The sequence below is a fragment of the Lathamus discolor genome, chromosome 6, assembly GCF_037157495.1.
Source record: "Lathamus discolor isolate bLatDis1 chromosome 6, bLatDis1.hap1, whole genome shotgun sequence".
NCBI lineage: Eukaryota > Metazoa > Chordata > Aves > Psittaciformes > Psittacidae > Lathamus > Lathamus discolor.
Genome location: NC_088889.1, coordinates 19,451,586 through 19,476,512, shown reverse-complemented (window position 1 = coordinate 19,476,512; position 24,927 = coordinate 19,451,586). Strand labels below are relative to the sequence as shown.

The 24,927-nt window shown below is 47.4% G+C and overlaps 2 protein-coding genes across 7 annotated transcripts in view; one reads left to right on the top strand and one right to left on the bottom strand.

Moving 5' to 3' along the window:
• MNAT1 (MNAT1 component of CDK activating kinase) overlaps positions 1–820 on the bottom strand; it is a 123,860-nt gene extending 123,040 nt beyond the window's left edge. The window contains exon 1 of one of the 3 annotated variants that reach the window (XM_065686836.1): positions 658–820. In XM_065686836.1, coding sequence (XP_065542908.1) covers positions 658–812 — 155 coding nt within the window. In that variant the 5' untranslated portion in view covers positions 813–820. The remainder of the gene's footprint in view (positions 1–657) is intronic. The other 2 variants (XM_065686835.1, XM_065686837.1) reach the window with 2 other exon arrangements.
• A 643-nt stretch (positions 821–1,463) lies between these two features.
• Positions 1,464–14,118, top strand: LOC136017999 (homeobox protein SIX4-like). Of its 4 annotated transcripts, none has more exons than XR_010614183.1 (4): positions 1,464–2,522; positions 4,038–4,726; positions 7,203–8,349; positions 13,960–14,118. XR_010614183.1 is itself a non-coding variant. In XM_065686827.1 (3 exons), the coding sequence occupies exons 1-3, from the start codon at positions 1,660–1,662 to the stop codon at positions 7,997–7,999; spliced, it is 2,349 nt and encodes a 782-aa protein (XP_065542899.1). In that variant the 5' UTR covers positions 1,464–1,659; the 3' UTR covers positions 8,000–13,096. The 4 variants fall into 4 exon arrangements, 1 of the variants encoding a protein (XP_065542899.1); XR_010614182.1 differs by lacking the exon at positions 13,960–14,118 and adding an exon at positions 9,930–13,096; XR_010614181.1 differs by lacking the exon at positions 13,960–14,118 and adding an exon at positions 9,930–13,096 and having other exon boundaries at positions 7,203–9,254.
• The last annotated feature ends 10,809 nt before the right edge of the window (positions 14,119–24,927 follow it).

Genomic DNA, 24,927 nt, shown 5'->3' with positions numbered 1-24,927 from the left:
AGTTATGACTCTAGTTGAAAATAAAGAAAAAAAAAAAAGAACAACGAATGAGTAAACAGCACCATCAGCAGAGGTTCACAGGGGGATTTTCCAATCATTTAAACCAGCATCAGACCTTCAGACAAAACATAACTCATCAGGAGAATTCACATGCCAGAAAAACGAACAAACAAACAAACAAAACCCCTCTTTTTTCTTCCTCCTTAATTACACAAACACTGTACTAGATACAAGCAAGAAGTTTTTACGTTGATGAGAAAAATATTTTTCGCCACGTTTCCGATTTCGCAGCCCGAACCCCACACCTCTTCGGGACAGGAGCCGAGTACTATGTGTTGCCCTCCCCCGTGGCATTTCACTACAGATGCAGCCGAAAACAACGCTTCAGACCCACCCACACCGCGATCCGGCCCCCGGCCCGAAGCCCAACCGCTGGCCACGACGCTCCCGCATGGAGAGGCAAACGGGGGCCCGTGTCGCCGCGCAACCGCCCCGCTGGGCTGGGATCACCCCCAGACCGGCCTGGGGAGCGGCCGTTCCTCCAGGCCCCGCCGCCCGGCACCACCCCCGTGCCCAGGCCGGGAAGCCTTTCCCCTCTTCCCTCACCACGGCCACTTCCCTCCGGTGCCCCCGGGACGGGACGGCGGCCTCACTCACAGCGTGTGTCCGCAGACGTTCACCATCAGCTTCAAGGAGGGGTTGCGGTACTTGGTGGTCTTGCACCGCGGGCAGCCCAGGTCATCCATATCCATGGCCATGGCTGCAGCCGCCTCCCTCTGCCTCCCCCCCGCCTCCCCTCCCGCTGCCTCCATCCGGGCCTTCCGCCTTCCGCCGCGCCGTGCCTCTGCCAAAGGGGCCCGCCGGCACAGCCCGCCGCCCGGCTCGTTCCGCCTGCCGTGGGGCCCGGCCCGGCCCGCCCCGCTCCGCACCCCTCCCGGCCACGACCACGGCCAGGCAGAGCCAGCCGGCGGCAGGGAAGGCCGCGGCGGCTGGGCCAAGCAGGTACAAGCTGCACCAGGCAGTACCTGCCTGGCGCTGGGGCGGGGGAGCGATCTGTTCTGCCCCGAGAGCTCCGGCTGTAACCGGGTGGGAGCCCTCCCCCGTCATGAATAATCAACAGGAGGCCGAGGTGCCGAGCCTCACCCCGGGTCACCACCGCCTTGCCCCTGAGAGTTTGGATTCTCCCCACCAGAGGCCGGGCGGCACAGGTGAGGAGGCCCACGGCCACCGCCCGCCTCCCTTCGCCCGCGGGCCGCCCCTGCAGCGGGGCACCGCTCCCCAGGTGGACGTGGGGAGGGGGCAGAGGAGCGGAGCGGGTCCGCTTGATTGACGGTTGCCCTGGAGACGCGGGAGCCCCCGCCCCCCGGCGCGGCGCAGCCAATGGGCGGGCGCGGCCGGGCCAGCAGGCTGCGGTGCCATATAGTATTGCAGCGGGGCTGGGAGTCACGTTGGGGGGAGCTGCGGAGAGGAGCCCGTTTATATTACTTTGCTATAGCAGCTATCTTTAATGGTTATTGCGTGGCCGGGAGGAAACCTGATCGGCTAGAGCGGGCCGAGAGCAGGAGGAGGAGTGGACTTTACAGAGAGATAGGAAGGGGGGAGAAGGGGACGGGGGGAAGAAAAAAAAAGAGGAAAAAAAAAAAAACCCCAAACCGAAGTATGTCTTCTGCCTCCTCCACGGACGAGATCACGAGCGCGGTGGAGATCAAGCAGGAAAATGTGATGGAAATCCTCTCTGAAGCCAGCAAGGTGTCCCCCGACGGGGCCGCGGCTGGAGCCCTCAACACGGCGCCGCCGCCGCCGCCCCCTCCCGCTGCGGCCCCGTTCCCCATGGAGCATACTGGCTCAGCCGCCGCCGCGGAGGAGGCAACCGCGGACCAGGTACTGCTCCACACGGAACTCCTGACCAGGAATCACCACGCTGCCTCCTCTCCCTCTTCTTCTTCTTCTTCTTCCTCCTCCTCGCAGACCCCCCTGGCTTTCTCCCCGGACCACGTCGCCTGCGTCTGCGAAGCCCTGCAGCAAGGTGGGAACCTGGACCGCCTGGCCAGGTTCCTATGGTCTTTGCCCCCGAGCGATCTGCTACGTGGCAACGAGAGCCTAATGAAAGCCCGGGCGCTGGTGGCTTTCCACCAGGGCATCTACGCCGAGCTCTACAGCATCCTGGAGAGCCACAACTTCGACTCCTCCAACCACCCGCTCCTGCAGGAGCTCTGGTACAAGGCTCGCTACACCGAGGCGGAGCGAGCCCGGGGCAGACCCCTGGGGGCGGTGGACAAGTACAGGCTGCGGAGGAAATACCCTCTGCCTAGGACGATTTGGGACGGCGAGGAGACCGTCTACTGCTTCAAGGAGAAGTCCCGTAACGCGCTGAAGGAGCTCTACAAGCAGAACCGGTACCCTTCGCCTGCCGAGAAGCGCAACCTGGCCAAGATCACCGGGCTGTCCCTCACCCAGGTCAGCAACTGGTTCAAGAACCGCAGGCAGCGGGACCGCAACCCTTCCGAGACCCAGTCCAAAAGGTGAGGGCAAACTTTCCTCCCCGCCCCCTCTCCGCCTGCCTTCCCTCTCCCGGCTCTTTCTTCCCTTGCAAACATGGCGCTTACCTTCAGTGCGCCTCGTCCTCCCCTCCTTCCTCCTCCCCGCTCCCTCGCTCCCACACACCCACCCGGCCCGGGCACGCAGGCACGCGAGCCGCGCCGAGACCGCGCGGGGAAACTTCCCAGCCCCGCCGCCCCCTTCACCGCCCCGCGCCGCGTCCCTTCCCCCGGCCCGGGAGCCCACGGACACCGGCGGCGCGGCGGGCTCCGCCACGGGACGGGACGGGACGGGACGGGAGGGGGGCAGCGTTCGTGTCCCCCCACTCCTCGTTTGCATTTAGCTGTCGCGCTGACAGAGTTAATCATTGACGCGGGCGCAGGGCGCGCGGGGGTGTGGGGTCCCGCCGCTCGCTCTGTTTTGAAACCTGACTCGGGAGCGGGCCGGGCTCGGGTTTCAGCGGGGGAGCGGGGCCGGCCGCGCCGGGCCTCAGCGCCGGCTCTGCCGAGCTCGGCCCGCCGCAGGCCTCTGCCTCCAGCCCCGCTGCCGCTCGCTCCCCGCGGGGCCAGAGAGCCTCCCCCGCCCGGCCCCGCGCCGCCCGCGCCCGGGAGCCCGCGCTCCCCCTCGTGTGTCCCTCCCCGCTGGCGGAGGGGCCGCGGCGGGGGCTCGGCGCCGCGAGGCAGGCAGGTGGAGGTGACCTCCCCGCTCCCGCCCCCCTCCTTCCTCCCGGGGCAGGGACGGGAAGGGAGGGGGGAGGAAGGGAGAAGGGAGGAAAGGAGGGAAGAAAGCGGCGGAGGGCCCCAAGGCATTTCTCAACCAAGGGCGCGATTGTGCCGCCGCGGCCCCCTCTCCGCGGGACGCTTCAAAGGGCGAGCGCCGAGGGGGAGGGAGCGACCGAAAAATGCAGCGGAGGGCGGACCAGTCGGGAAACATCCACCCGGCGCAGCCCCGGGCGGAGGGGCTCGGCGGGGCCGGGGCGGCCCGCGGGGCGCGGCACAAAGACCGCCCACCAGCACCACCGGCCCCTGCACAGCCCGAGGCGGCCGGGCCTGCCCCCGGGCTGGGGTGGCGGGGGCCCGGGGTCGGGCGGCGCTTCCAGGCCTGCTGGCTCTCACCTCCCGCTGGTGCCGCCCGGGGATTTACCAAATGGCTGCGGCCCTTCTCACACGTGTGGGCACGCTGGGCCGGCGCAGGGAGGCCCGAGGCAGCCCCCTTCGGTCGCCCGGATCGGATGGGGCGGGGCGGGGGGAGAGAGATTTATTTACAAGTTCATAACCCAGGCTGAAAAGTTTCTCTTAAGTGAAAGTTTGGTTTGCCCTTTTCTAAGAAACCTTCCCGTTGACTTGAAATTCGTTTAAAAGTGGCAAGGCAAAACAAAATAAAACCCACCTCTTTGGGAAAACTCGCACAAACTGTATCAAAGCAAGTTGCCCTCCTTGCTGCAGAGCTTGCCGGCACGCCGTTGTAATGCAATGTCATCTCTCCATCTTTTCCCATAGTGAGTCAGATGGCAACCCTAGCACAGAAGATGAGTCCAGTAAGGGGCAGGAGGATTTATCTCCCCATCCGCTCTCCAGCTCATCTGATGGCGTTACCAGCCTCAGCCTTCCTGGCCACATGGAGCCCGTCTACATGCAGCAGCTTGGAAACACTAAAATAGCCTTGAGCTCATCTGGTGTCTTGTTGAATGGAAACCTCGTGCCTGCCAGTACCTCTCCCGTCTTTCTCAATGGTAGCTCTTTTCTTCAGGGACCCAATGGTGTCATTCTCAATGGACTCAGCGTGGGGGCTTCGCAGACTGTTACCTTAAATTCGCCCAAAACCACATCAAGTGTTGTGAGCAACGGGGTATCCATTACTGATATACTGTCATCTTCATCAGAAGATGTTAAGGACTTCAAACTCCTTCAAGCTTCGGTCCCCAATACCGCAGCAGCCACCTTCAGCCCCAGCAACATCCCAGTCTCATTCCCGGGATTGATACCAAGCTCAGAGGTGAAAAGGGAAAGCGTACAAACTGCTGCTTCACAAGATGGAGGCTCTGTAGTTACTTTTACTGCTCCTGTCCAAATAAACCAGTATGGCATTGTCCAGATCCCCAATTCAGGAACAAATGGCCAGCTGCTGAATGGAAGCATTGGTTTTTCTTCTCTGCAGCTGCCTCCTGTTTCTGTGGCAGCTTCACAAGGTAAAAGTTTTGTCTCTTACAATAAAAGGTATGAGAACAAGTTGGAATCAGGCACACTTAGCATTTTAGAAGCTGTGGTACACTTCCTCCAAGGTACTAGGATTGAATCTCAACCATGGCTACACACAGTACATCAAAAGATACCTTTTGACTTCCTTTATAGCGGGTTATGCTCATGAGCAGACTGTGACATGAGGCTGAGCTCCTCTTGGAAGAGCAGAGAAGGAGGTCTGGTAATTTACACCCCTTTCATCTCATGCTGTTCTCAGAAGTCTGTGATACCGGTCTTCACAAATATCTGTAAATTTTACACGTTTCAGTAATTCAAAATATTTCCCATTTGCCACTGAATTCTTTTAATGAGAAGGCTCACAAAAATTAAAATTGCAGCAGCTGGAAATTGTTACCATCGTTGTTATTCTGGTGGTTGTTTTGGCTTTTTGGTTTGTTTTGTTGGTTTTCTTTTTTTTTTTTTTCTTTTAACCAAAGCATTTCATAGAAGCAAATTTTCAATGACTGTAGATACAACATGACCAAACAGTTAATGCTGGTACATTTTCTGTCCTCTAATTAAGAAAGATCGAACTGCAGGGAAACAATAGAAATAAGCAATAGCTCATAGATACGAAATGCGAGGGCATTTGGATAGAACTGCGTTCAGTCCAAGGGAAATATGTCATCGCAGGTTCACGTGCCAAGTGTGCAGGCTCCTCCCCAAGTTTGCTTTAGAGTTTGTCTTAACATATGATAGACTGAAACTTGTAGCCAGCCAGGAAGAATTCCAGGGGCACAAGCCTAGTTCTGGGATCCTTCTTACGAAGCAGGTTATATATAAAGCACAACCAAACAGCTTTGTTACTCATTAGCCACAATATCTTTGGTTATGAAAATGATTAAACTTGAATGAATCTGTCTACTTTCAGGAGCTGTGAGTACTATAATGAAAATGAAACTGTGCTCACATTAGCTTATTTGAATTAAATATGTATAGAGAGCCAGTGATTCTTGCTATGATATGGGAAGGAGCACTGAAGGTGTACAAACACATTTTAAATGGATGCACCATTGTTACATCCTAAAATGTGACACAGTCACTGGAAGTTACTGGTACATAGCTTAACCAGGACGGAAAAAAGAAGACATTTAGTCTGAATACTGGCAGGCATAAACTGACAGCCAGAAAAAGTGAGAAAGTAAGTTCTGTCCCTTAAGTAACGGGGAGCTATTGTGTTTAAAAGTCATAAGATTCATAGTAAGAGCCCCTCTGAATATTTTCCCTGTTGTTAAAAATAACCATTTCCCACTGGTGAATGATCCACCATACATCTAGTCTGGTGGAGAGAAAAGTCAAGACCCATATTTGCTGCTTTGATTTCTTTTTGGTTTTCTTAGTACAAGATGGATGGATAGCTGGCTGTTTAGTCCAACTGCAGTGTGCTGCAGGATATTTAAGTAAGGTACAATAAATGATATCACCAGGTAACTTCAAACTGCCTCACTTCTGCTCTGGTTTACACAAGTCATATCTTCCAAAAAATCATCGATTACCGTAAATTAATAGGGAGCTAAAATATTTTCCAGGGAAGAAATTTATCTTCAGTAGTGTTCTAAAAACTTTAAGTGTCTCCAACTGCCTCTTAAAATTATAATTAAACTGCTTTTGTGAGAGGGAGGTGTTTGAACTGGGACCCAGTACCAAGAGCCAGCATGTCTTATTTCTGGAATGATTATAATGGCAACTTAGATGGCATATCCAGTAAAACCAACTTGGGGTCATCTCTGGCCACCTCTTCTTGCTTTGGCTAGCTACAGCATCACGCAGGCAGCGCTGTGGCTTTCAGAAAGGGTAGGCAGTTGCTGTGTGATTTTTACACAGCATGATGGATGTGGTAGGGTTAGGCTTTTAGAAATAAGTGATAAAGTGAGATGAAAGGCAATACCTCCGAGTGCTTGATGGACTGCCTTGTTAGCCAGATAGAAGTTACTGGGTTTTGTTGTTTTCTCTGCAGGTTGGCTCAGGTAGGTTCTGCCCAGCAATAGTGAATTTCACGTGATGTGCCTCAAGTTCCCACACACAAGCTGTAGTCTGTCACTGAACTATCTTTAATAGCCTTTCATGCTTCTATTTTTAGATAGAAATTGAGTGGTGGCAACTAGTGAAGGCCAAAGCACGTTCATTTTAATCACATGGCTGAGGACTGTTTGCCCGTTAATGAGAGCCTGAAAGATACCTAATATACAAGAACCCTTTTTCTTCTTTTTTTTTTTTTAATTTCTTTCTAAAAGCAGTTTCTAGTAACAGTTTTTATTTCTTCGTACCAGATTTTCTTTCACCTGTTACAAACAACACGATTCTGTGCTGCATGACATAATAGCGTATGTATGTCCTACAAACATAAAAAAAGACCAAGATGTCTCCACAACTGTCTGCAAACTATAATCTTTGTTTTCCTTTCTTTTGCTTCCGTTCTTCTAGGTAATGTTTCAGTAAGTCCCAGCACGTCTGATGGGGGAACTTTTACGACTGAATCTTCAACAGTGCAGCAAGGAAAGGTTTTTTTCAGTCCCCTCACTCCAAGCGCAGTCGTTTATACAGTTCCCAATTCAGGCCAGGCAGTAGGCTCTGTCAAGCAAGAAGGACTGGAAAGAAGCCTTGTGTTTTCTCAGTTGATGCCAGTCAGTCAGAGTACGCAACTAAATGTAAACATGTCTTCTGAAAATATATCCAGCGGAGGACTCCAGTCCCTGGCCTCCTCATTAGTGAATGTAACACCTTCACATAATTTTTCCCTCACACCACCTACTCTTTTAAATGCTGCAGAACTGAACTCTGGTATCTCGGAGAGCCAGTCCATGTCATCACCCGTGACCAGTACCTCTACAGTGATATCCATCAGCAACACTAACTATGCAACCCTTCAGAACTGTTCCCTCATTACCAGTCAAGATTTGTTGTCGATTTCTACAGCACAGCCCACACTTGGAGAAATAGTTTCTACAAGTGGAGACCGTGTCAGCCACCCCTCCGCACAAGTACATCAAGATTTTGTCAGAGAGCACAGGTTAGTTCTGCAAGCCGTACCTGACGTCAAAGAGAATTTCTTACCTAATGCTGAGAGCAAGTCAACTGGCAATTTAATGATGCTGGATTCAAAATCCAAGTATGTTATGAGTAACATCGTTGACACGGTTTGTGAAGAACTGGAAACAGACAAAAAAGAACTTGCCAAACTGCAGACAGTTCAGATGGATGAAGATATGCAAGACTTGTAACATTTTTTCCCCTGCTTTCTGTCTTTAATAGATAAGTCTCCTGTTGAGGCCCTAACGAACACCAGGTGGGGTTCTTTTTTGTTGGGTTTTTTTGTTGTTGTTTGGTGGTTGGGGTTTTTTTTCATTTAAAGAATACAGAGGAACACTTAAGTGATCTGCATCAATGTACAGAGGAATCTCCAGCGATGGAATTAGGTTGCCGCACTTGGTTTGCGTGCAGTGTTCTCTTTTAAGCGGATTAAAGGAGAAAGGAAATGTCAGAGCAAGTACTGAACGAATGGGTAGTTTGACTACAAGATACTACCCTGATAATTTAACTAAACTCTCCACAGTACAACATACTCTCAACAGTAAGTATACACTCCTGCCATTAGATAGAAAACACGAATCTCGCTCCAAAAGGTAGAAATAATGCAGTCATTTTTGCTGTTTACTTCTAGTTCATGGGCATTGAGAAATTTCTAAGGAACTCTAAGACGATACCTTGCCGGCTTTTATGTTGTTTGAGGTTAAGAAGTGAAACAAAATCATCAATAATATTGTTACTGGTGTGTTTGCTTTTTTCCAGCAGACTTGCGTTAAAACCAAAAATCTTGCATCAAACATTTGCAGGTTTGTAAGTGCTACAGCTAGCGTTTTGTTAGTGCACCAGAAAAAACAGCATTTGAAACTCTAATTATGCAACTCGGAAGCTTTCTTTCCAGTGTGAATGTAAATATTGTTTCATTTCTTATAAAGGAGACTTTTTTTAAAATTAGTACAATTACAATGGATTTTATTTATGGTCTATGTTCCCTTTCAATTTAGACACAGTGCATTGAAAAGGAAAATATTTTCTGGCTGTTTAATTTATTTTTATTGTTTGAGCAGGAAGTAAGCGTAGTTGTTTCTGACAAGGTTTTACTTTTTGTAGTTTTTCAAGCAATAGACTGTAAAAGTAAAATGTTAATCACACTGACACTAGAAAATGAACTCCCAGTCTCACAAACCCAGGAGGCCCCTGTCTCTACCCCCTCTGTCTTTGTGTTCAGGGGTTTTTTGTTTGTTTTGTTAGTAATTTGCAAATTAGTTGAACCTTTTTGTGTATTTTTTACAGAATTCCATGTGCCTTTCTTCCTAGTGGCCTTATCTTTGTTACTAAAGCACAGTGGCAGGAGGAATAAAAACACTGACTTGCAAATATCCGTCCTCAGGGCCAAATGATGCCTTACTTCTGCAAGTAGACCCGCTGACTTCAGTGCCCCTGCTTGCACGAGTAAGAAGAGTTTTAAGTCTTTCAGTCATCGTGGGTGACATTTGCTAGTAGTGCAGAGAGCCAAAGATAGGTCCTTCTGCACCACGTCAGCAGGGCAGGAGGAGTCCAGAGAGGCACCATGAGCAGAGCCATCATGCCAAGGGAGAGGTCTTGGCTCCAGCCTTGGGCAGCTGAGCAGGAAACTTTGGATGGGTAGGCCAGGGTAGGTAGCCCCATTGTCTACATGGACCCACTGGCCAAAAAGCCTGTGTGGGAGGGCTTCAGCTGCTCTTCAGGCAAGCAGGCCTCCATCCAGGAGTGCACTCAAGTGTGCATTTATATAATCTTCCAGAAAAAGCAGCATGGGGGCTGATGGTGGGAACTGCAGCTGCCCAAAGGGCTCGTGGGAGCAGCCATGGTCTCAGCTTGGCTGGCAATGGGTCCCCTCTCCTTTTGCATCTTTGTGCTTTGCCAGGGACACAGGAGCAGGCAGGCTATGGGCAGGTCAAACAGATCTTACCTTTCCTCCAGAGGAGTTTTTGTAGCATGGAAAAGCACATCCTTAAGCTTTAAAATAATAATAAGAATGCAGATGTATGAAAATGACATGCTGTTAATCTTTGTGGTTTTGTTTTATTATTTTTTATTCTAATGTGAATATATACGGTAACTAAAGCATGTATTCATCTTCATCAGGGGCCTGGTCTGAAGTTTTTGGAAAGCAATGGAATATGTTTTCATAAGCTTCTGTGGGTTCTGAATCAGGCTCAGGACAAAACAAGATCACTGTAAAGGACAAAAAGAAAAACTGCAAGGAAAAAGGATAGGTAGTACATCCCAGTCTTTTTCTGTCTTGGTTGTTAACTGGTTCTGTGGAAAGTCTTTGAGGAATGTTTTTTTTCTGTGCACCGTGAGCATGGCATAGGTATCCTCGCTATTGTTTTGCACTATATTGAATGCAGCGTGCAAGGTATTCTGTGGAACCTTGAGTCTGAGCTCCGTTAGTAAGCACTGGAGTCCATGCTGCAAGCCAGAACCAAGGGCTGCAGGGAAAAGTACAGGGAAGGAGAAGAGCAAGTTTGCAAGGGGTGCACTGTGCAGCTGTACCAAGTCACTGATGCTCTGCAAACAGAAACAGCCCATTAGCAGTTGGCTGTCCCCACGTGCTCCCAAGCAAAAAGAGTGTTTAAGGCAAGTGCTTTAAAGTGGAGATTATCACAAGCAGAACATGGAGCTGTATTTTCCCCTGGCACAATTTCCCTTGACATTCAGGGGATCTCCGCGTGAGCAGGGACCCAGATAGACCAGAGTTCTCCTCTCTGCTCTGCTTGTTTATCTGTTTGCTGGGTTCCAGCATGAGCAATCTGCTTCCCACCTCTTCTTCACACATAAAACTAAGGTGATGATGATGACAATAACAGTAGCTGCTTTGCGTGGATTTGTGCAACTATTTGGAAAATTGGAAGGACCATGTATCGTTGTCATGTTAATGGAGAGCATATGTGTGGCTCTGAAGGACTTGTTTCTGGCTTTATGTTTGGTCTGTGAAGCTCAGACTATCTTTGGAGGCAAGCTAGAGAGCATTTCAGAGCAGTCAGTTATTAATGTGATCTGGTCTCGTAACTGAAAAGACTGTGGTGTTCCGCCAGTACCTGTTACTTTTTATTTTATTTTATTTTCCTCCTTTGCATTTGTTGTTACTGAGCCTCTGAATTCCATGGCTTTGCAGCACAGTTGACATGAAAACTGTGTACGTTGTTACAGTGATGTGCATTTTGGAGTGTTTGGTACTTCTAATAGGAGACTTCCCACTCTTCAGTGGGAGTGGAGGATGTACATAAAGGCTGTGGTTTGGGGCAAAGTAAGATTATTCTATTCTAGTCTTCCAGATATCAAGTAACTTATTATTAAGTTTTACTTTTTATTTCTCCCAGTGAAAATAAGTGTCATTCCCTCCAGATTAAGGTAGTTATAACCTTATGTTTTCTGCAGGTACATATGCACAATATAAAGACTCATTGCACGGTACAGTGTTTTTAAAATAGATATTTAAATAGTAGTTTTACTCCTACTGTAAAATAAGGGTCAGTTTTTATTATGTGGCCCTCAAGCAAGCAGGCTAACTGCTCTAAATAGACAGTACACAAAGCCCCTAAAAGCATCTGGGGCTGGATCTTTGGCTGCTGTAAATAAGGCATTGCTCCACTGGTCCCCAAACTGAGGATTTTACATGGTGTTTAGGGGGTATGGATGCTGTTTAGAGGGTATGGATGCTCATCACCCACACACATAAATGGCAGTGAGTGTCCAAGTTCAACAGACAGTCCTTATTAACACATTCTGTTGTTTAAATGGAAGGTGTGTCTATCTGGCATATGTGTTCCTTCTCCTCCCTCACTCACTCCCTCTGTTACAGATGAGAATAAAGAATCATTTCAGCTTCATGTATGTTTGCAATTTGTAAGTCCACTGGAAATCTAACAGGAAACATTGCCAATTTCTGCTACTTCTGTGGTCCCAGATTCAGCTTTGAAAAAGATGCTTAAAGTTTAAGCAAATGCTACAAAACATGGTGTTAGAAAACCCTTTACTCTTTACTACTTCTAATTAAAGCTGCCTCTGTTTCACCCAGAGCTTTGCAGGGAGCCAGAAATAACTTAAATTGGGCGCTCTTTCTGGACTATTTGCAACATTATTCCTGTGGTCTTACCTAAAAGAACATTTCAGCCACATAAGTCACAGACAGCTATCAGCCAAGTCTTCAGCTGGGCTGAACTATCACAGTTCCTTTGACTTTCATATTCTTTCACACCAGCTGAGAATACGGTCCATTCATTTCACTGGGGTTGGATCAGGGATGGATTTGACCCAGTACATGGTGGCAGTATGAACCAGTGCACAAGGCTGACACTCAGACAGTTATAACTGAATGATCATGGTCTATCAAAGCATATACCTCTTTCATTTACTGCTTTACCCTACCTGTGGATTCAGGAAGAGGCATTCAGAAAGCTACTTCACCCAAAAATAAGTCTGGAACCATCTTTATTGTTATTACTGTCAGTCCCAGATTAATGACAATAATGGACAGATTTTTAATTCAAATCCTGCAAATTCACCTCAATAACTGTTTTCAGTTAAATAAAGCAGGGTAGAATTTGGCCAGTGTGTACAGGAACCAGTGCCTGAGCATCTTTCTTAGCAAGGGCAGATGAACAACCAGGAAGGTGCATCCCTCCATTTTCATATGAAATATGTGTGTAGGACTCCGGGGCATGAGTGCTTGTGATCGAGAAGCATCTCATAAAGAATAGTAATTTTATAACTCTGGAAACAAAGGTAATGACATTTTGCAAGCAAGGAGACCCGAAGTCTTCCTGTATCTCCTAGCAGTTATTATCTTGAAGGATATTTTATACCTTACCTGTATGTTTCATATAGTTTAAAAGTAGCTTCTTGAATTTCTGAACTCAAGGAAGGGGTGAATCTTCTGACTTTCAGGATTCACATTCAGAGGATGTTTGTTCTTCTGCTGCATGTACTGTTTGTCCAGAACTAACCAGTTATTTCTGCGATATGGGTTTATTGTGCCTTACAACAAATATAAAATTTAAGCAGAATGTACGCATTAGAGGAGGGAGTAATCAGAAGACTTTACTGCACTGTTAGGTGATGCCACCCCAGAGTGTGTCATCAAACATATCTGTGCTTAATTACCCAACCAAAGAGATCTAAAGTATGTATGTTTGTTGTACTGTAATAGGGGTTTGTGCCTGGACAATTAAGTGTTTTATTTGTATTCTGAGATGATGTGAACTTATTTTTCTAAACACTATACTGAATAAACTTTATATTTATACACACCTTGTGTAAATATTTCTGTTTGCCTACAATGTGGGGTTTTGAATTGGGTATTAGAAAATCAATCTGAGGTAGAGGTGGTTTTGAAGAACTCATCATGAAGGCGATGGCCACTAGAAATATCTGCTCACCAGGAAGTTGGTCAAAAGCCTACTTAAACTGGAATGAGATTTTCTGTTGAGTGGATTTTGGCAAAGCCTAACTTTGCTTCTAAAATACTAAATTAAAAAACATTAACCTTATATTTTGTATCAAACCTAGCTATTAAATCTGTGTCCTAAAACAAATTTATACCATAATTAGATAGATACTATTGAAATATGTTTCCACCTACTAGTTAGGACGAGTCAATATTTACTCATGACTTCTATGGCATTGGGATACTTTCTACATCAGGGTTTCTTCTGGGGTAGATAAATTCCTATCTGCTAGATCTATGTTGTTTAAAAAACTTTATTAAAACGTTGCATTTGGTATCAGACTTGGTTTTGACAGCCTTTTGAGAACAGCCTGAAGTTTTACGTTACCTCAATATTAAAGGATTTAAACACATTACTACATTACTTTAGATCTGTGCTCCAAGTACCAGGATTGCCTAGTTACGGTTTTGGTGCCAAAATGAATAGCAGTAAGTTCACGCACATGAACCTGTACATATGTACTGTACATTTACAGTAGAGATACTTAACAGCCTGCACATGCCACCCTTTCACCCCTTAAATTGTATTTAGGCCATAAGAAGCAAGATCAGGTCTCTGAGATTAATTTTTTAAAATAGATCCAGTTGTATATGCCAATTATATTTTTAATCACTTAAGACATTACCTTTCCATACCATTATTCACCATTCCTCCGTCTTTCCCAGTTAACCCAGCCACATCCCGGTGGCTCCATGCAGCACTGCTGACAGCAGTCTGGGTGGCAAAGTGCAGGAAGCAGCCCCCAGCCCTGGGAACATCGCTCACCTCTCGCCTGGGGTTGACCCCGCTCGCACTCTGCAGCTGCCAAGGTAAATCCAGTTAAGCAGGAGCAGCCCTAAGGTAGAGAGAGAGAATTGCCTCGTTGCCCAACTCCTTTTCCTTCCCAGAAGCAGCACTCATGACTCAGTCCTGTTCATAGAGCTTCCCTTTGCAACGCTTTGGTTTTACCCCAGCAGTAGGACTGATATATTCTTGCCCTGCAGATACCAAAATTCCCAGTCAACCCCTGGACAGCAGCTCTGTCCCGACTTTGCTTGGAGCAGGGGCTGAAGGTCTAAAGCCGTCCTTCAATCTGTCTGTAAGCAGCTGCTTCTCTCATTCTGCCCCATGATGCAGCCAAGGGGAGAACTGCCCCTGCTGGGTCAGCTCCAGCCGGGAGCGATCCCCTCCAGGATGGGGGTTCCTGTGCAGCCCTGTGTGTTCCACCAGAAAAAGTGCAGGGGTTTGAAGGCAACCGAGAAGTGGAAAGTCTCAATGTATGCAAATGTCAAAATTCTCCCTGAGCAGCCACCCATGCGGTATGCAGGATGAATCATGTCCTAACGGAGCACATTCCTGCTACTTTGGAGAGCTTTGCAGATGTGTTCCAGGTCACCCTGGGCGAGAAAACCACACACAGCCAGTTACTTCTTCCCTGCCAGCTTGTGTGCAGATGGAGAAAAAGGGGACAGCACCCTTGGAAGGGTGGTCAGCCAGCTCGCCAACCCCCTGCCTTCCACACAGGGCCTGAGGATGCTGCAGAGAGGACCAGGGGCTGCCACAGCAGTAGCTGGGATAAAGCTGGTAGTAGAGAGGCTCAGTGAGACTGATCTAGCAGGGAGATGAGCTGGGAAGGGAGACAGTGTTGGAAGACTGAAGTTTTTATTGTCTGTTTCTGGCTGGATTTTCCCCGGTGCCAGATCAGAAGGGAATTTTTCAGCTCCAAGAGGCAGAGGTTGAGTCAGTAAAACAAGATCTCAACAGAAATGCTCACAGCTTGGAAAGCAGAGGTCTCCTTGCAGGGCTACATCCCCTGTTGTGGTGATCTCTGGCTGCAGAAATCTTTGGGCTGGAGTCTTAGGCCATTATATCTCAGTTACGGATACAGATCACATTTTTAATATAAAAATACATTTTAGAAGGAAAATGATTCCCAGAAATAGGAGTTCATCTGCCAAACAATGTGTGCATAACTGACTTTACACTTAGAGGTGCCAGAAAGTTCAGGAATGAGACCAACAATAAAAAGCCAACACACGTGTGAAAAATCTACTACATTAAAGCCAGATTCAATAAAAATAGCACCTAGTTTATAAGCTACAGAAGCTGGCACACGCCTGCAAATGCTGAAGGAAAAAGATAAAATGTTCAGAAGTTGCAAGCAGTCCAGAGGAACTGAGCAGCTCTTGAGCAGAGCTGATAGTTACTCAATAACTCATGTACAATATTCTCTTGTGTAAGTACTTTAATTCTTCATCCTGCTACTTCTCGGGCAGAAAGACCCAATTTGGAATACTTCGGGCTAATCAATAAGCTTTGTTGTTGCAGCCAAAGTGCTTTGCAATAGATCTTTTATTACCCAAAAGGACTCCAGAATGTTACACCGCACCATTTTCTTTTCTACTCTGCAAGCTGACAGCCAATTATTTCAGTGTTAGTGGTATCCCTTATACTGCTTGCAGCTGTAAAATGCAGCCCGTCCCCTGAGGAGCTTACAGTACACAGAAATAAAAGCAACCCGAGCTGGGAGGGGAGAGGAGCGCAGGGAGAAGAGGTGGTTTGCCAGGAAGGGGGTGCTGGCAGTGGTGGCAGAGGCAGAGGACAAAGCCAGGTCTCTGACTCCCCCTGTTGCTTTGCCCACTGGCTCACTCCGCCTCACCAGGAGCCAAATCCGGCTCGGATGCAATGCCCTCTGACAGCAGCAGGAGGACTTGCTGCTTATGCCAAAGCCGGGTTTGCTTCTTTCAGTTATTTACTATGTCTACAGCCACCTTCCGATGCCGACCAATAGCCACATAAGCCTGTAGCTAAGCCCTGTCAATAACTAGACTGGCCCTGGATCAGGATCACTGAGCCAGCAACACTCAGGCTTCAAAGAAACCATTCCTGCCTGAATCACCCCATCAAGGTGATGCCCACATGGACCCTGAAGGCCTCTAAAGACACACACTTCCAGATCAAGGCAATTCAAGAAAGGTTCAACTCACTTCCCACAAAGTACAAGGAGCTGACAGAGATACGTTCACAGGAAGTGAGGATGGGTTAGTCCAGAGCCTGAGCTGTGCATACTCTTGCCATGTCCTAAACCAGTGGTGTCTTCAATAACAAATCAAGAACAAATGACAAAGAACCTACTCATGTCCTAGGAAGATGCTGGGGATTTTGCTATATACTGCTGCCTAAGCAAACAAGAGCACATAGGTTTATCAGAAGGCAGTTCTAAAAGGCAACACTTTCTATTACCAACCCAAGCACATCTGCAATGACACACAAATATATAGGCTATCTGTGTTAAAAAATATTGTCTGGCGTCCTGTATGCATGCAGGTGGAAGCGAGCACTGACCAGATTAAGGCTGGAAAAAAAAAAAAAGAGAAAAATTCTTTCTTTTGAGGCTCACTATAGAGCTGCAGAAGAGACAACCTCTGCTCCCTCTTGCAGGCAACATATAAAATCATAGAATAGTTGGGGCTGGAAAGGACCTTAAGATCATCTAGTTCCCACCCCCCTGCCATGGGCAGGGATACCACACACATTAATCCATGTCACCCAAGACTCCATCCTGCCTGGCCTTGAACGCTGCCAGGGATGGAGTATTCGCAACTTCCTTGGGCAGCCTGTTCCAGTGCATCACCACTGTCACAGTAAAGAACTTCTTCCTTATATCTAACCTGAACTTCTATTTAAGTTTGAACCCATTATCCATTATGGTATTGCTACAGTCCCCAATGAAGAGTCCCTCTCCACCATTCTTGTAGGCCCCCTTCAGATACTGGAAGGCTGCTATGAGGTCTCCATGCAGCCTAAATACAACCAGGTCCCAAAACTCAGCGAGTGAGCCAGGCTGAGGGTGAAGACCCCCAGACAGGTGCAGATTCCTGGCCTGCTGCTGAAGTGCAAGAGCGTGCTGTGCCCTTGCTCAGAGCTTGTTGCAGAACGGCAGCAGGGGTTAACTGCCACGCTTGGAGGAGAAGCCTGCTTGAGCAGTATCAGTAAGAGAGCTGCACGCTCCAAGGGTGTGATATTATCTGCATGTGGAGGGATTTACGCATGTACCACCCCTATGTAGGGAATATTAGCTTCCTGAAGGCTGCAATTGCCCTTCTCTTTTTGCCCAGAAATGGAATAATGGTCTCCCAAGAGCTTCTAAACACTGTTTGTGCTGTTTCTGCACCTCTGCAAGGTGGGACACAGAACTTCCAAAACCAACAGTACCTGGAAGCGGGTGCTGACAGCAACCTATTTCCAGGTACCGCTTTATCAAGAATAGCCCAGCCTGCCTGGAAGCGCTCCCTGGAGCACGGGACATGGTGCACATACTGGGCATGGTTGCCTTGCACCAGCCAGCAGTGCTGCAGGATGCCTGGTCTCAGGGCAAAGATCAGGCCATGCCAGACAGCCCTCCCCAGGCTCAGCCAGCGAAATGCTGACAATTTACTGGCGTGGTACAGAGGTGCCAGGCGGACATTTGGCACTTCCTACACACAGCGTCAGTGCTGCAGTCTCAGTAAACCCCTTCTGGCCTTAGTTTCTGGGAACAGCTTCTTTACCGACTGTTTCTTTTGTGGCAAACCAAAAGCAGGGCTAACCTGCTTCATCCTCTTCTTTGGAAACATCAGTTCCAGCAAATGAAACTACCTGACCAATTGCTCTTGGTTTATGTTTGTTACCCAGTAACGGCAGCAAGTTTTGCTAACATACAGATGGCTCAGAAGTGCTCCTGTTCCTCCCAAATTTTCACACAAAAATCTGAGTCTTTGTAATTTGGGTTACAAAAGCACGATTTCTTCAGGTGAACAGCGCTCACAAGGAACAAGGAAGTCATTTGCTGATGGGGTGGAGGACTAACCCCTCAGATTAAAGTACAGTGTAGAGCCTATTTTTGTTAATTTCTTAACTGTTCTCAAATCTTAGAATCTTTTTACAAGCCATAATAAATTAAATATCCCTGTGAAATAAGCAGCTGCTAACAGAGACTCAAAGACTGGAAGGCAATACTGGAGCCACCCAAAACTAAACAGCACTCTTGCTTAGGTTTTACTGGAGCCAAGTCCAGCGAAAGAAGTGCCTTCTGCCTTGCAAGCTCTACTTCCATTACAGACGTGAGAGCCTGTGTTTCAGGGCCCAAGTCTCCACCCTGTAAAACTCAGGCAGAATCACCAGCTTGTCTTCTAGTTTTCCTTATCTTGGTGTATTTTCTGCATTTCAGAAGCACACCTTCTTCCAACATCCAAGCTATTCCTGAAAATACTGTCCAGCAATAAAAAGTACTGTCATGCTGCGTAGAAGGCCTTGATGAAGATATCATGGTATTTTGACCTGGAACCACAAGATAATCACTGTTTCAGAACAATTTCCCACCCATCCTACTGGGGCTTTGCCCAGATCACATTTCCTCAGTTCATCAGGGCATGGAACAGCATCAAAAGGCTGATGGATGCCAAGTTGTGTCACATCTAATGGTTCTCCCCTTTCCAAATGGCATATCATATCATCAAAGGCAACTAGGCTGTCATGACATAATTTGAGAATCCCACTTTATAGCTGGTAGAAACCGAATCCCAGCAAGTCTGTCAGTAATGATATATTCCAGGTAATACAGGATTGAAATCTCCTGGCCCCAAGTCTCAGTCTTAAATTTAAGCAATGTTCTGATTTGCCAGCTTTCACAATTTATGAGCTTTGCAATACTTAGTAGTTGGTGAGAGAGGGGAAGGAGGTGAGGGGTGGGGGGTACAGCCACAGCTTCCTGCTCAACTTCATTCTCAAGTTCCTGTATTTGAAAAATAGAAATTAATCTGGAGGTGCTAAAGGTCTGCAAACCAGAATACATATAAATATGGGTATATCACATTTATCTAATGGAATAAAAGCATTTTATCTCAACACTGCTGTTGTCTCACAGTCTCCGAACCTTTGGGTCTGAGAGCACTGTGTGCACCAAGACACTTCAAGAGAATAAACCAGGGTATCAAAAAGGTAGCAGCTCATAAATAAAACTAATAAATGGTCTACAAATTCAGGAGAATATCTGTCAAAGCTGCCTTTGGATCCAAATTTCCATAAACTTAAAATTAAACTGGAACATTATTACATTTATAGGCAAGAGGAGGAGAAGGGCAAGAGGAGAAGGGCTACAGTAGCCTTCAAGAAGCTAATGTCATTCCCTGCGTAGGGGTGTTAACGTGTGTAAATCCCTTCTGGGTTAATTCACTAGGCTATTGCAGTCTAATTAGTAAAGGTAGTAGCTATTTGTTTAAGAAACCTCTGTATAACTTAAGGGAACATTTCACTGGCTTAGAAACAAACCCCCCAAAATAGCATACAAATGCATTTATTAAAATCAGCCCTTGTAAGACCAGTTTTGTTTTTAAGGAATTCAAGCAAATTCATTTCTGTATAACTCAGGCAGGATTTCCAGAGCACACTGTGCCTGGCAGCTGCCACTGAGACTGGCAGCACATGCAATCCCATGCCAGGTTACTCAAAGCCCCAGCTCAGCACCACAAGTAAATACCCATTTGCCTACAAACCTGCATTTCAGTGTAGCCATAATTATCATAAGCAAACGGCTCCTGTTGTAACAAATGGTTGTCGCCTGAGTTATCACCAATGGCAAAGACAAGATGAACCTTAAGGGCTGCGGGAAAGGAGACAGTCTAACAGGGCAAGAAACCTTCTCCGTGTGCCATTAGCTGCCAGCTTCAACCCTGGTCCAAGAAAATTCCCAAGTGCTTGTTCTCCCAGGCAAACCAAACCAACTCCGAGATTTTTATTTGCACAACATAACAAGATGCTGCAAGAAGAAAAATCTGGGCTGCTCAGCTCATTCTGACTTTTAAAGCTTTGGCCTAAAACAGTAATTTGAAAGGGTAATGTTTTTTTCCACTAGAGCACCCCGCCTGTGAAGACAGGCTGAGAGAGTTGGGCTTGTTTAGCCTGGAGAAGAGAAGGCTCAAGGGAGACCTTTGAACAGTCTTCCGATATCTAAAGGGGACCAACAAGAAAGCTGGAGAGGGGCTTTTAACGAGGTCATGTAGGGATAGGACAAGGGGAGACGGCTTTAAACTGCCAGAGGATACGTTTAGATTAGATATTAGGAAGAAGTTCTTCCCTGTGAGGGTGGTGAGGCACTGGCACAGGTTGCCCAGAGAAGCTGTGGCTGCCCCATCCCTGGCAGTGTTCAAGGCCACATTGGACAGGGCAACCTGGTGTAGTGGAAGGTGTCTCTGCCCATGGCAGGGGGTTGGAACTACATGATCCTTAAGGTCCCTCCAAACTCTAACCATTCTATGATTCTATAATGGGGTTTGAAATGTTCCAAAAGCTTGTATTTTTGCAAAGTAAGAGGGAGCACAAGGAGAAAGGTCAGCTGTCCTGTATTTTTCAAGCCTGACTCAGAGGCAACTTGAACAATAATTTCCAAGATTAGCAGATATGAACCACTGGGAACCAGAAGTCCTGAATTTCCATCTCCCCATCAATACAATGGCAGTAACAGCACTTCCCTCCATGGTGATGAGAGGTACTGAAATGCTCATCCATGCCAAGATTCACCCAGGTGGGATGGCACAGCTGAAATATTGAGGCTAGACCATACTGATAGAGCAGGTATTGTATGTGTGTGTATGTAAGTGTGTATATATATACACACACACACACACGCTATATATAATATATATAAATCATATATAATATATTCAATATAATGCATTAAATGTGTGACACGTGATATATATGTAACATATATAATACATCGCTAAGATACTATTAAACTTACCCCTTAGACAGATGACATCTCAAAATTAGCCTGGGTGCTTGGTCGTTCCATAAGCTGTGCTAATGCCTCCTACCTCTCTGTTCCTGCCCACCTCCTGTAGAAGGGCACCAGGAGGAGCATGAGCAGGGCACAGCAATAACACTCTGCCCTTGCCCTTTTAAAGAGGCCTTTTCCTTCCCACTTCAGTAACATTTACTGAGTTCTGCTCCTCTCCAGGCCATGTCTAGAGAAGAAGCATTACTTTTGAGACTTTCTTCTTCATATCTCTCTTCCCAATTCATTTAGCTGATCTGGGAGGACCACTTTGCACCAGTGGTGATGCAGCCAAGCCTGGACACTTCTCCACCCAGCAGTGCATTTTAAGAGCCATTGCATAAGCAATGACTGTGATACTGCTCCCTTTGTTGTCTCCTGAATCAGCCAGCACAGCTCTGCACCCCACAAGACACTGTCCCTGCCTGGGTTCGCAGCAGGTTTCACTGACTCACTAATGGAGCTGCCATAACTTTTCTGAGCAGTCACTTCTGCGGGCAAAGAAATGACACTCACAAATCACTGCCTGAAAGGTCTGCATGGCATGTGGCTTAATTTTCTTTTCCATAATATGAAATCCAATCTGAAATGCACAGATTATTTTACTAATCTGTGTAAATCCTATTAATAGCACTTACTCTGCTGTGCTCACATTCACTTTCTAACAAATCTGTTCAGACCTCCTGCAAGATCTTCACACCTGGTTGCACTCATGTCTTCACAAAATAGCTGACCATGAATGGAAACTTGTGCTTTACAGACATCTCTCACATTTTAATTCATGTCCCATGGTCCAACATGTTCTGGATCAAAGCATTAGTGCTGTAAATCACCATGGTGCCATCAGAGCTAAAGCAATTATACAAAGGGTCACACAGCTTCAGTAGGAAAGGGCAGAGGCTGTACCCTTCCTTTCCCCCAGCATCACTGGCTCCTGTGCCTGCTCCTAGCTACAATATGCCCTGCATAGCTCCCATCAATGCGACTTTATCCTGCCCTGGACACCTTGCCCAAAACTGAGCCCAAACCCTAGCAAAGGACCTGCTTGCAAGAAGGAGGTGATGGGCAGTCTCTGGAGCCAATGGACATGTTCGCACCAGCCCCACACACATCCCCTGTGGGTTTAGGGTGATGTGCCTGGCAGCAGGGCTTGCAGCTATCAGAAAGAGCAGCTTCATTGGCAGCTGTGTGGGCTACAATCCCCCTATCTAAGCTCAGTGTGGCCTCTCAAAGAGAAGGCACCCTCTGTTCTGCTATAGAATAAACCATTTTCTATTTGAAACAACAATATTTACTTTTCCTATAGTGGACTCCAGTGGCTTCCTACATCACAGTCATGGCAAGAGGGGTCAGCACCAGGAAAAGAAGAGGAGACCGAGTCTCAAATGCCTGGCTCTGACTTCCTAATCAAGCTGTACATTTTTTAGCTGCTCCAAATCCATGCTCCTATCCCCCTGCCCTTCATTTCCCCACTTTCCTGAGACCTTGTAACTGAGCACCTTTCAGCATAACCACAGCCTCAGCCCATCCTGCAGCACACTAGCTCCATGGCGAGCTGTCTTCATGCAGCCAGGACTATGCTCTTCCCTGGGGGCAAAGAGCCAAAGTGCCCTTGGGCCAAGCTGGCACTTGCCAAAACCAGCCCTTGGGAAGGGCTTTGAGCTGCAGTCACTCCCCACCTGCCCTTGCAGGCTTCCAGCACCTGCTAAGGTATCCCCCTCCCTATGCCAGGCAGGAGAGGATGGATGCAGGAGGAAAAGGCTCCCCAGCAGGTGAGAAGCTCCCCAGACTTACCAGCTGGAAAGTTTCAAAAGAGAATAGGAGAACTTGGGAACTGTACCCCACCCCCCGACACTCCCCCCCCCCCCCCAAAAAAAAGAGAAAAATCCTGTAAGGTGAGGGAGGGAAAAGATCTACTTGAAGTCACCAAAAAGGAAGGGGTTGGAGATAAACTGCATTTACAAAAGTCCACAATAGGACAAACCTACTGCTGATCTCCCTGCCAAGGGGTCACTGCTTCTTACACAAGTCTGTTGGCTGTGCAAAGCTGAACATCCAGCTCCTCCCAGGGCCAAGCAAGGCTCTGGAGTGCTTTCACTAAGCTCAATAAAAAGGCCAGGTCTGCAGTGCAGAGCCAGTTCCAGACAGCCCCAACTACATTTCCAATGGTTTTTCTACCAGAGGGCTGAACAAATAAATAGCATAAAGGATTTGTGGCTCCTCTCTTTCCTTCCCATAGTTGAACTGCATCCACTCCCCATCCAAATGTATATGACCTTTCTCTCATCACTGTAAAAATCATTTGAGGTCGATACAGCTTCACTTTCTCCTGGTTTTTCCTTAAATTGTTTTAAGTAAGTCTTTAATTACCTAAATAATCCCTGCTGTTTTGCATGTACTCTTGCTCAGGAATTGTTTGTAATTCTTCAGTATTGTGGAAGAAATGTTTTAAAAGTGTTACCCACACTCAAGATATTCTCCCCAAATTCTCTTTTACAAGGGGTTCTTATTTGTTACCTGAGTTAAAGCTTGCCTATGAAATAGCTGTTCAGTTTTAGACCTTTAATCTCTTTGTAGAGGCGCCTGTTGTGAGATATTAAAATGCCACAAAGAAAAAGAAATGAAAGAAAAGAGGAATTTTTCAAGAGAGACAACCAGCCAAATACAATATGTGGCCAGACAGAATCAGAAGCGCTGGCTGCAGTACAAACCCAAGAAGCATCAGACAAACCACCTCAGCCACAATGGTAACGGTTTGCCAGCAAAAGGAATGCAGAAAACAAAAAGGGGGGAAGACAATCCCCCCTTCCTCCACCAGCTTTCCCCCGAAAAGACTATCTGACATGGCTAACGCCTCCAGTGTGTGAAAATGTGCCACTTCTGGAACAGCAAATAAGGACCTGCTGGCCAGGAAGTTCTGCATTTGGTGTCGTGCCTGCCTGACCCTGTGCAGGCAAACCTTATGAAAAGTGATGCTTTAATACTAAGGGTTAAAACAGGGGAATTCCCGATCTCAGCCCTTTCATATGTATACTGAGGTCCTTTGTAAAATCAGTGCAATTTCTATCACCCTTTGCTGCAGAGTGCCACATATGGATGACTGGAGACCTTACTCTGACATCCAGCTTGTGTGTGCTCACAGCCAGCCCATACTCGTCTCTCCTGCTCCTGTTTTGTCCTTCCCCCTGAATAGCCCTTTCCTCTTGGATGTATTCACAGAGGACAGTCTCAATCTGCTCTCTCACCTTTGCCTTTACTCAGCTGCCCAACCAAGTTCTGCCAGAGGCTGCGTGGAAAACAGTTGCTTTTCCTGATGTCAAAACCTGTTTTGCATCCCACTATGAGCTGAGATGTAGTACACTCTGGAAGAGCCCCGCTGGTTTTGTACACCATGCCACCCAAGGAGCTTGTAAGTTATCTTCTTCACCCTGCTGCTTGCATTCCTTGAATGAACATGCAGAAGAGCTCAACTCAGCATCTGCCAGGAGGGTACATTCAAAAGGTGAGCTTAACTCACAGCTGCTCTTCAAACCTTGCCCAAGGACAAACCCATGAGCTCTGGCAGCCTGTGCTCATGCAGTGTCATGACTGCCCCTGCCTGTCCCCAGGCTGAAAGCTTCTTCCTTGCTTTGGTCTTGGCAGAAGTAGTGGGGTGTCCCCTCCACGGTTGTCACAGGGTACAATCTTCCATACGGATATATGCTGCGGTAGCTAGTGATTTCAGCTAGCGCATGCAGTTGCTATACTTTGTACTCATTCTTTTTCTATGTGGGACAGAGTTTTTTTGGAAGGACAAGATGGATAGCCAAGAAAAGTCACCTACTGGTAGAGAGGGCTAAAA